The following is a 12,213-nucleotide window of genomic DNA, read 5'->3' on the forward strand; positions in this document are numbered from 1 at the left end:
GACAATGACCTCAGTGGAAAGCAGACACCCAACCAACTGAGCCACGCAGGTGCCCCTAGAATGAAGTTCTTACATTCTTTTAATGTCCATCCCAAACCTCACTTAAGAAGCTATTTCATGTTATGAAACACAACAGCACATGAGAAAGCTCAAACACCAAAGTCTAAAAGACAAGATAATCTCATCTATTTATTCACAATAAAAAAACTCACAGATTTCTTTCAGTTTTACTGCTTAAAATAGATGTCCTACTTAGGAAATAATAAATTCCTTAGTTGCTGCATGGAGGAAGTTCTCTCTGAAGCGCCTATTTTGTAAAATATCCACTTATGCAGTAATCACAGATATGTGAGAGCTGGATTCTCTGGGCCATTGTTTTCCAAAGCAAAATGTGCAGCACTAGTTCTGTGAGATGCTCTGTGACAAAAAGGTCCTGGTTTGAAAACACTAAATAATGCCTGCCGCCCTGCTCTACTGAAATCAGCTCATTTATCAAAACGAGGTCCCCCTGGAGGGGAAGGGAAGAAAAAACAAAGTTAAGATAAAAACAGGGAAGCAAACCATAAGAGACTCTTAAATATAGAGAACAAACTGAGCCTTCCTGGAGGGGAGGTGGGTTGGGGGGGGGATGAGCTAAATGGGTGAGGGGCATTAGGAGGGCACTTGTTAGGATGAGCACTAGGTGTTATACGAAAGTGATGAATCACTAAATTCTACTCCTGAAGCCAATACTACACATATGTTAACTAATTTGAATTTAAATTAAACAAAACAAAACCAAGACCACCTGGGAACATTAAAAAAAAAAACATTGTTCTCAATTTTACACTCTGACTTGGTGGCAAAATCTAGACTACAATACAATTCTCTTGACTTCCAGATCAGGAATCATCTATTAACTGAAAAAATCAGAGGTAAAATCCATTCACAGAACATCACTGTATATACAGGCACCAATATTGCCTTCTTTTCCCAACACAGGCATAACTCTCAGCTGGTGTGGGTTCAGTTCCAGACCACCATACTAAAGCAAATACTATAATTAAGTCAGTCAAAGGAATTCTTTTGTTTCCCAATGCATACAAAAGTTATGTTTATACAATAGTCTATTAAGCATGCAACAGCATTATGTTAAAAAAATGTATATGCCTTATTTAAAAAATACTTTATTGTTAAAAAATGCTAACCAACCTGAGTTTTCAGCAAGTCACAGTCTTTTTGGTGGTGGAGGGGTTTGCCTCAATGTTGATGGCTATTCACTCATCAGAGTGGTGGCTGCTGAAGCTGGGGGAGCTGTGGCAATTCCTTAAAACAGCTGACCATTGAACAACATGGGTTTGAACCACAGGGATCCACTATAATGCAGATTTTTTTACAGTCTGGTGTGGTAAATGTATTTTCTCTTTCCTCATGATTTTCTTAACATTCTTTCCTCTATCTTACCTTATTGTAAGATTACAGTACATAATACATATAACATACAAAATACATATTAGTCAACTGTTTATGTTATTCACAAGGCTTCTGATCAACAGTCGGCTATTAGAAGTTGGGTGTTTAGGGAGTCAAGTTATGCATGGATTTCCAACTGTGTGGTAGTTGGCACCCCTGAGTCCTGTGTTGTTCAAAGGTCAAGTATAATGAAACTGGCTGCATCAACTGACTCCCTTTCGTAAACTACTTCTCTCTAGCATAGGATGCTGTTTGACAACATTTTACCCATGAGTAAACTTCTTTCAAAACTGGAGTAAATCCTCTCAAACCCTGCCACTGCTTTATTCATTTTTAAAAAAATTTTTTTTCAGTGTTCCAAAATTCACTGTTTATGCACCACACCCAGTGCTCCATGCAATACATGCCCTCCATAATAACCACCAGGCTCACCCAACCCCCACCTACCTCCCCTCTAAAACCCTCAGTTTGTTTCTCAGAGTCCACAGTCTCTCATGGTTTGTCTCCCCCTCCGATTTCCCCCAACTCACTTCTCCTCTCCATCTCTCAATATCTTCTGTGTTATTCCTTATACTCCACAAGTAAGTGAAACCATATGAAAACTGACTCTCTCTGCTGAACTTATTTCACTCAGCATAATCTCTTCCAGTCCCGGCTGCCATTGCTTTATTAACTAAGCTTATGCAATATTCTAAATCCTTTGTTGTCATTTCTACAATCTTCAGAGTCTCCACCAGGAGTAGGTTCCATCTCAAGAAACCATTTTATCATGAGAGACTGCAGCAATGCAGTCACGACTTTAAGCTCCACTTCTAATACTGATTCTCTTGCTTTTCATCACATCTGCAGTTACTTCCTCCACTGAAGTCTTGAACCTCTCAAAGTCATTGATGAGGGCTGGAATCAGCTTCTTCCAAATTCCTGTTCATGCTGGTATTTTTTACGTCTTCCCACAAATCTGAATGCTCTTCATGGCATCTAGAATGGTGAATCCTTTCCAGGAGATTTTCATTTTTCTTTGCCCAGATCCATCAGAGGAATTCATAATCTATGTCAGCCATAATCTTATGAAATGTATTTCTTAAATAAGAAGACTTCAAAGTTGAAACAACTCATTGATCCATAGGCTACAGAATGAATGCTGTGTTAGCAGGCATGAAAACATTAATCCCATTCTACATCTCCATTAGAGCTCTTGAACAACCAGGTGCATCCTCAATGAGCAGTAATATTTTGAAATGAATCTCTTTTTTTGAGCAGTGGGTCTCAACAGTGGGCTTAAAATATTCAGTAAACCATACTATAAACAGATGTGCTGTCTTCTAGGCTTTGTTGTTCCATTTACAGAACGGAACAGAGTAGAACCACAGGCACAGTAGATTTATCATAATTTTTAAGGGTCCTAGGATTTTCAAAATGGTAACTGAGCACCGTCTTCAACTTAAAGTTACCAACTGCATTAGCCCCTAACAAGATTGTTAGCCTATCCCCTGAAGCCTTGAAGCCAGGCACTGACTTCTCTCTGGCTATGGAAGTCCTCGATGGAATCCTATTCCAATAGAAGGCTATTTCATCTACAATGAAAATTTGATGTTTATTGTAGTCACCTTCATTAATAATCATAGATCTAATGTAACTTGTAGCTTCTACATCAGCGCTTAGATGTTATCAAGATAGCTCCTTTCCTTAAACCTTAGGAACCAACCTCTGCTAGCTTCAAACTTTCCTTTTGCAGCTTCCTCACCCCTCTCAACCTTCGCAGAATAGAAGAGTTAGGGCCTTGCTCTGGAGCAGGCTTTGGCTTTTAAGGGAATGTTGTGGCTGGTTTGATCTATCCAAAACACTAAAACTTTCTTCATATCAGCAGTAAGGATGTTTTGCTTTAACATTCATGTGTTCACTGAAACAGCACTTTTAATTTCCCTCAAGAACTTTTCCTTTGCATTCACAACTTGACACAAAAGGACTAGCTTTCTCCCTTCACTTGAACACTTAGAGGCCTTTGTAGGGTTATTAATTGGCCTAATTTCAATATGGTTATGTCTCAGGGAATAAGGAGGTCTAGGGAGAGGGAGAGAGATGAGGGAACAGCTGGCTGGTAGAATGGTCAGAACGCATATAATATTTATAAATTAAGCTTACCATGTTGTATGGGCCCAGTTCATGATGCTCCCAAAACAATTACAACAATACCATCAAAGATCACTGATCACCATAACAAATATAATAATAATTAAAAGACTTTAAATACTTTGAGAATTATCAAAACGTGACATACAGACATAAAGTGAGCAAATTCTGCTGGAAAAATGGCGCTGACGGACACGCTCAACACAAAGTTGCCGTAAACCCTCAACTTGTAAAAACTGAAACAAGTACAAAGTGCAATAAAGCAAAGCACAATAAAATGAGGTATGCCTGTACTGACATTTAAATGTGTGACATCCCAAATTAACATAAGTCTTCTATTTCTGTCTTTTGAAGAAACGAACATCCTCAAATAAATGTTACATTGGGATTGAGACACGGACCAAAGCTCCTTACCAACTATTCCTCACAATGTCATAAATCCAGAATGAATTTCTGACATTCTCCTCCCTCTTTTCCTTGTCTTTGCTGAGTCCAGATAAGACATGTATTTCATTCAGTTCTGGATCAATGGTTGCTCTCTGTGTGAATCCTGTCATTGGAACTATAAATTGAGAGAGAAAATAAGATGACAACATTCATGTTAAAAAACAGAGTAGAACCACTGTATAAAAGATATATCCAACAGACTACAGAACTTTTGTATTACACAACAAATAATTGTTTATTACGTTTTCCCCGCTCTAGAATGTAAACTGTACAAGGGCAGAGGTAGTTTGGTTCACTATTTAGTTCCTAATGCCTGGCAAGTAGTTACCAACTATTTGTTGAAAGAATAAATGAATGCTAACTACCAGAAGAGAGCTACAATGCAGGAAAGAGGTATGCAATGTGATCATTTTTATTGAGGGAACAAAGGTCGATGCTTTATTAACTGATTTTTTATCTCAGCTCTATCGTAATAGCAGAGGTAAAACATTCAAATGTTGACCTGGAAAAGCACAAATTTCACAGAAAATGAAACACATCTTTGTTTAATAAGGCCAGAGTCATTTAAAATATCCCTTCATGAAATACAATGAAATGACATAATTTCCAAGTAAAAATAAAAACATTTTGGTGTAGGGGCGCCTGGGTGGCTCAGTGGGTTAAAGCCTCTGCCTTAGGCTCAGGTCATGATCCCAGGGTCCTGGGATCGAGACCCACATCGGGCTCTCTGCTCAGCGGGGAGCCTGCTTCCTCCTCTCTCTCTCTCTGCCTGCCTCTCTGCCTACTTGTGATCTCTGTCAAATAACTAAATAAAATCTTTGAAAATATATTTTGGTGTATAATATGTCTTTTTGTTTTCCTGAATAGTTCAAACTGCCCAGAGATAATAATATTTTATTTTTCTAAGAAATCCACTAAATGAGTGATTGTCATTTTGCATTATCCAGTGATTTGCGAAACACTGACACAGCAAATGTAAATTTTTCTCACCATTGTTATATGGAAATATTAGTTGAAATGTAATTTTGTGGATCATGACGTAATTGCCAGGAATCTAATACAATGTCATTGTTTCAACGCTACATTTCTTTTATACATGAACAATCATCATACGCTCAAAATGCTAAACAATGATCAGACTGAAGTAAAATATTTCCATCAATTCAGAATATTATGGCAGGAGCTGCTAGCCACATTGATCTTCATTTGTCTTTATCTACTTTAGCAGGGTCAAATAATCCAGCATTTATTTTTTCCTAGTTTACCTAAATTAATGTGCCCTTTCACATTCCTATTCAATAAATTTGTGGAGCATTTTATTTTTTTATTATGTATTTTAAATTTCTTTTCTGAGATTTTATTTATAATTTGAGAGAGGGAGAGGAAGGCTCCTTATGCACCAGAGAGCCCAACGCTGGCCCAATTCCAAAACCCTGGGATCATGACCCGGCTTGAAAGCAGACACTCAACCAACTGAGCCACCCCGGTGCCCATGTTTGTGGAGTGATTTAGAGACTATCCAATGCATTCCATAACAAACATGCTAAAAATAATGCACACATATATAACAAAAATATGTTTGTATTTATACACATATGCACATCCATCTAATCTTAATAATGATCTCAACCCTCATGCCATGGTCTTTAGTGGTTATGTAAAATCTAGTATTTTCCTAATGATGCTTTCTAAAGTTCCAAGGTTCTGCCCTCTGTTCCTCAGATAACCTTGGAAGAAAGATAAAACAGTAAAGAAATGAAATCACTTTTGTTAGTGGTAGAAGTAGAGGACATACATAACTGTATTGTATTTAAAATTTATTGCATTTAAATTTTTCATTCCATTTCATCTTAATACTGAGCCTTTAAATTAAGAATTCTCGGGACACCTGGGTGGCTCAGTCGGTTAAGTGGCTGCCTTCGGCTCAGGCCACGATCCCAGGGTCCTGGGATGGAGTCCCGCATTCTTTCTCAGCAGGGAGCCTGCTTCTCCCTCTGCCTGCCACTCTGCCTGCCTGTGCTCTCTCCCTCTCTGACAAATAAATAAATAAAATCTTAAAAAAAAAAAAGAATTTCCTAAGACTAGTTGGCAAACTGTGTTTTGATCTGGCGTACCTAGGGTCAAAGCAGGCCTCATACATTTATTTACATTTTCTCTGTGGCTGTTTTCAATCCTACAAAAGCAAGGTAACATTTGCAATACTGTATGTATGGCTCACAAAACTGAAAATATTTACACACATATAAAAAGTGTGCCGATCCCTGTTCTATAATCTTTTAAAAGTATCAGAAATGTATGACTTATTATAAACTAATGCAACAAGCCACTTACCCTAAGTAAGGACTCACTGAGGAAATGGAAATTTTGGAAACCAGTGGAGAGGGAAAGACATTTTGAATTCTATAAAATGGAAGTGGAGTCATCAAAGAGAGGGATGCAAAGGAGTACTGGGCCGGGGGTGGTGGTGGGTGGAAGCATGTGAGAATGTGGAAGAATGCCAAAACCAAATTTTACATGCTTCTCTTTCTAGACTGTCACATTTTGCCCAGAAGCAACTTGGGGGCAGTAGAGAAAAATGCAAGGATTACTTCTCAAAAATAGAAGCAGTGGCAGGTTTACAATACTCAGGGACATCATGCTTATAAAATCTATAGCATAAGGTATTATAAAACGTTACTTTGATTACATAGCATACTAGGAACCATATATTTCCCATTTCTTTGATCTTCCACATCTCATGCACTTCTTATTCTGCATAATGTTGATTTTACCTTCCAGTTATACTTTCAAGTTTATTATTGACTTTTAAACAGCTGTACACAGAGATAATTCATATGCCATACAATTCACACATTTATAGTGTACAGCTTGGTATTTTTTGGGTATATTCACTATAGAATCACCCTCACAATGTAATTTTTGATCATTTATAATACAGAAATGAGATGGCATTGTCCCAAAAGTTTTTGAAAGCCAACCTAGGAACTTAAATGCCAGTAAGTATTGGAAACAAAATAGAAGTAGAAAAATCTTTTAGATTTTCTCAATTAACTATGTGATTTCATGCAAGAAACTTTTTACTTTTTTAAAAAAATATTTTATTTATTTGAGAGAGAGAGAGTGAGTGTGCGACAGAGCACAGAGGGAAAGGGAGAAGACTCCCCACTCAGCAGGGAGCCTGCTGCAGGGCTTTATTCCATGACCCTGAGATCATGACCTGAGCCAAAGGCAGATGCTAAATGGAGCCCACCCAGGTGCCCCTACTCTATTTTTTCAAGTTTCTATTTGTTTGTTTTAGTAATCTCTATACACAATATGGGGCCTGAACTCATGAACCCCAGATTAAGAGTCACATGCTCTTCTGACTGAGCCAGCCAGGCACCGCTTTGCAAGAAACATTTTTAGACTCTTAAAGTTTTCTTATCCAAAAGTTGAAAGTAGGGCTATATAATATACCAGGTCTCTTCAAAGCTGAAATTTCTGTTAAGATCCTGCAGGGTGAGAGCAGTGATAGTACCAATGTGCAGTGTGGACAGGCAAACAGAGAATCCTGAGATACAGACAGCATTTAGGAGGCTGTTATGATGGTAACAAGTAAGGAAATATCAATAAAGAAGCATTATTTCCACGAAATGGATGTTATCAGCAGAAGGAGGATAGGTATTATGTCCTAAGCACAAAAATCCACTAGACAGACACCATAGGGACCAAGCTTGAAGCAGCAGAAATGTGTGAAGAAAAGAGTAAAAATGTTTCACTGATTTTTTTGGGAAGCATCCAATATTTTACTCTAAGAATACTCAAAGGCAAAATTTCTCAGGGCAGGGAAAGATGTTTACATAGAAAATGTTTGTATGTAATTAGAAAAATATGGAAGTACATACATCAAACCATAACTAATAGTCATGTGTGGGGTAGTTAGGACACATACTTTTGTTCTATAATATGTATTTTTCCAGTATATATTGCTTTTATAATTAATTATAAGGAAAAGAAAAATCCAAACCAAAATACAAAAAATATGTATCAGGGCATATATACCATGGACTTTTGGTAGTAAGTGAAAAGCTCTCACACATCCTTCCATATTTGTCAGGAAAAAAATTTTACATTAATATTTGGAACCTTAGTATTTAGATGGAAAGGGAATTCAGGTTTCAAAAGACAGTTTTATTGGCACTAAAATGAATATTTTTAAGCCATCTTGCTGGTATGAAGTTACAAAACTAAAACTAGGCATCACTTTATTTGAATTAAAGTATTTTTTATTTTTTCTCTAAAAATTAAAAATGAAAACTTGTATCTGAGGAGTTCCTAACAATCAGGGAGTTAATTCAAATTTACACTGAATATATCTATGTTAATGGCCTTCTGCCTAATTTTTACAAAGTACACTTAAGCTTAATTCCTACTTCCACTCTATGCCACACGAGTAACAATTCAAAAACTAACAAAAAAATTTTTAAGTTTTCCAAATCCACCTTCAAAGGCACTCTAGGTTTCTCTAAGAAGCTATTAAAAATCTCAATTTCTGAAATACTCTAAATCTCATTTGTTACCTCTTTGGAAACAGAAGAAAAAAACTTATTTTTCATTTTAAATGTAGAGTTTAAATGTTCTTATTAAATAAAAAGTAAAAAATTTGGAGATGTATATATATAAACATACATATAAGAATTATAGCCTAGCACTCACTACTAAGCATTTTAGACTTTTGGATTTTTACTAGCAGAAGCTGCTTATGAAATCTAAACTTTGGGCCTTTTGGTTTCAGATAGCAAACTGAACACAAACTACATTATTCCTCTTTCCCAACATCCCACAACACCGCCTGGAAAGATATTCTGGCAAAAAGCAACAGAAACCGTAGGAGGAAGAAGAAAATATGTTACCAAGAGGTAAGAAATTTTTAGGCTCTCACAGTCAAGAAAAAGAGAGCCCACTCACCAGGCTAAGAGATAAAAAATTTCCAAGTAAGTTATCAAATACAAAAAGCAGGAGTACACTGTGAGGAGGGCTCCTGTGGAGAGAGCTTCTACTAAGGACACAGGCGCCTGAATGAGAAGGAGAGCAGAGTTTAAAGTCACTGCAAACCTTCACACGGATATTAGGGACGACAGCCCGGCGGACGAGATGTGCCATGCATCTATACACCATCGCTGCTCAGTGTCTTATGTAAGGGAGAAGCAGGCTGGGAAAGATGCCTACTCTATGACACAGAAGTTACTGTCGTTTACCAGTCCTTTTTTTTTTTTTTTTTTTTAAAAGAGAGATTTATTTATTTATTTATTTATTTGAGAGAGAGAGAGAGACAGAGAGAGAGGGAACACAAGCTGGAGGAGTGCGAGAGGGAGAAGGCCACCCGCTGAGCAGGGAGCCCAAAGCAGGGCTCCATCCCAGGACCCCAGGATCATGACAGGAGCCAATGGCAGCTGCTTAATGACTGAGTCATCCAGGGGCCCCTTGTTTACCATTCTTAACTGATGTAGTCCTTTATTCATAGATTTTAATGTTTAGATAGAAATCACAAGACATATGAAATAAATTTCAACCACTTTATTTATAAGGAAAAATTATCTATAAAGATAGGGGCCTAGATAAACATATAGAATGGAAAAAATAAATCACAAAAAGAAAAAGAACTTAAAAAAAAACCCCCAAAACTCATTATCTTTGTAAAAAATAAAAAGAATATTACACGTGTAAAACAAGAACAGGCTTCCATAAAAAGGAATAGAAAATAAGATGTTAAAGAGTTAAACTAGGACCAAAAAAATCAGATGACAAAATGAAAAAATATTGAGCATAGTTAGAAAGACAGTCAGTGGCTATAGGCTAAACATGATATTACCAGTATAGCAAAAGATAGAGAAATGATGACAGAAAAGTTACAGGACAAAGAGGATAAAACCACTGAAGTAAGAAATCTGTCTGAGAAGAACACTCAGGAAAGGGGAAACAACGTAGGAGGAAAAAATAATTAAAGAAAATCTACCTGAATGATAGAAACAAGCGGGTGTCCTGTTTGAAAGAGCCCTGCGTGCTAAGCATGTTTTACAAACAACAAAAACCACAAAACTTTATATACAGGTGTTCCTCCCTTTTTGAAAGTTTTCATGACACACTTTGCTTCTATGAAAGATCTACATTAGTACTTGTTTTAGCTAACTGAAAGAAATCTGAGTATGATTTTCACCTTTACGAAAAAAAGGTGAAGAGCAAAAACAGCATGTGTTTGTTTCACAGTGAGCCCTTAGAGAGGCAGAGCACACCCTCCCCAGGAACTACAACCAGCCTCTCGGCACCAAGCTGTCCCAGTTGTGAACTGTGTCTGTGCTTTATCTCAATTTGTTTTGTGCATCAGTTAGCAAGATGTGTCCTAAGGTATCAGAAAAGTCTGAGAGAGAGGTTGTTTTTTGGGTCTGGGAAGAGTCAAAATTTTTCCTTATAAATAAAGTGGTAATTGCTTCTTTGCTTTATGCCAGTTTGGCTTACAGAAGTTTTCACAGAACACTACTTTTGGATAGTGGGAGAAACAAAAAGAGAGAGAGAGAGAGATAAAGATCTCCTAATGAAACTTTAAAACTCTAGGAATAAAAAGAAAAATTTTAAAAGCTTCTACAGAGGGGAAAAAGCAGTTTATTACACACAGAAGAATAGTAAGTATCAAACTTATTAGACCTTTTTTTTATCTGTAACAATGAATGTTAGAATACAATGGAATAGTAACTTTAAAATTCTGAGGAATATAAACAGATAAGGAATTAAAAGTCTATTTCCAACAAGGAGGGCAAAATAAATGAACTTTTAGATTAGCGGAAATATGAAAAGTTATGTCAATGACTGCATATGAAACAATTCTTTGAGGAGCTATTTCAACAAAACTAAAAAGGAATCCAAGAAAAGGAATGATATGGGATGTTAAGAAACAGTGGCAGTGATAGATGACACAGGAAAGCAAAAGGAAGCTTCAAAGAAAATAAAGATCCATTAGATTTTGAGCCTTTATAAGACATTTGGAATGAAAAAGTTTTAATAGAGAGTATTTTTGCACCTGTAAGTCCAATCACAATACCTGAATTATATATGGTACCCCACCCCCCCTTTCGTTGTTTAGAATTTTGGCCCTGATGTTTTTCTTCTGGCAACAATCAGTTTTCTTAAGATAACTTGATCACCACTTAACACATACTTCTAACATATCCTAAATTTATTTGTGAGTCTTGTTTCCAAATGGGTTTCCAATACAAGTCTTCATATAGCAAACCTTCCTAGGCATATATACCTAAGAATATTTCATTTCACACTAACATATGAAAGGAGAATATAAATTTCTTGGTTTAAAGTCATTTTCCTTGATCACTTTCTTTTAAAAGATTTTATTTATTTATTTGACAGAGACAGTGAGAGAGGGAACACAAGCAGGAGGAATGGGAGAGGGAGAAGCAGGCTTCCCTCTGAGCAGGGAGCCTAATGTGGGGCTCAATCCCAGGACCCTGGGATAATGACCTGAACTGAAGGCAGATGCTTAACAACTGAGCCACCCAGGTGCCCCTCCTTGATCATTTTTTAACTTTACTCTTTTCTTCCATCCACTACTGCTGTTGAGCTATCTGATGTCCATCTATCCATCCATCCATCCATCCATCCTTCCATCCACTCATCCATCTTTCCTTTTGCATGTCATCTTTCTCTCTGAAATCTTTCATAATCTTCCCTATGTCTTTGATATTCTTAAGCAAACTTTAATATATCTAGGTAGGTGTCCCTTTATTCTTCCTGTCAGGTACACTATAAGCCCTTTCACGAATCTGAGGCCTTTTGCTTCCGAATTCTAGCAAATAATTTTTTCAATTATTCTGCCCTCTGAAAATTTTATTTTTCTCTCCTGTTACTGCTGTTAGGATGTTCACACTTGTACAATTCCTTTCCATATCCTCTAGTTTCTCTTTTATATATATATTTTAAATTTTATTTATTTGAGAAAGAGAGAGAGAGAGAACTAGCCTGAGTGAGGGGAGGGGTATAGGGAGAAGCAGACTTCCCGATGAGCAGGGAACCAGACACAGGACTTGATCTCAGGACCCCAAGATCATGACCTGAGCTGAAGGCAGGTGCTTAACTGAGATACCCAGGCGCCCCTCTTTTGTATTTTCTATCTCTTTATCTTTTTTCTTTCCTATT

General features: G+C 37.0%; 1 protein-coding gene across 2 annotated transcripts in view; it reads right to left on the bottom strand.

Annotated features, from left to right (window-relative positions):
* The window catches only part of MKLN1 (muskelin 1), a 323,612-nt gene that overhangs the window by 28,788 nt on the left and 282,611 nt on the right, over positions 1-12,213 (bottom strand). For both annotated transcript variants that reach the window (XM_032869094.1, XM_032869086.1), the window contains one exon: positions 3,997-4,144. In XM_032869094.1, the coding sequence (XP_032724985.1) occupies positions 3,997-4,144 (148 nt within the window). The remainder of the gene's footprint in view (positions 1-3,996; positions 4,145-12,213) is intronic.

Source organism: Lontra canadensis, unplaced genomic scaffold (genome assembly GCF_010015895.1).
Source record: "Lontra canadensis isolate GAN:19392208 unplaced genomic scaffold, GSC_riverotter_1.0 scaffold2, whole genome shotgun sequence".
In the NCBI taxonomy this organism is placed as follows: domain Eukaryota; kingdom Metazoa; phylum Chordata; class Mammalia; order Carnivora; family Mustelidae; genus Lontra; species Lontra canadensis.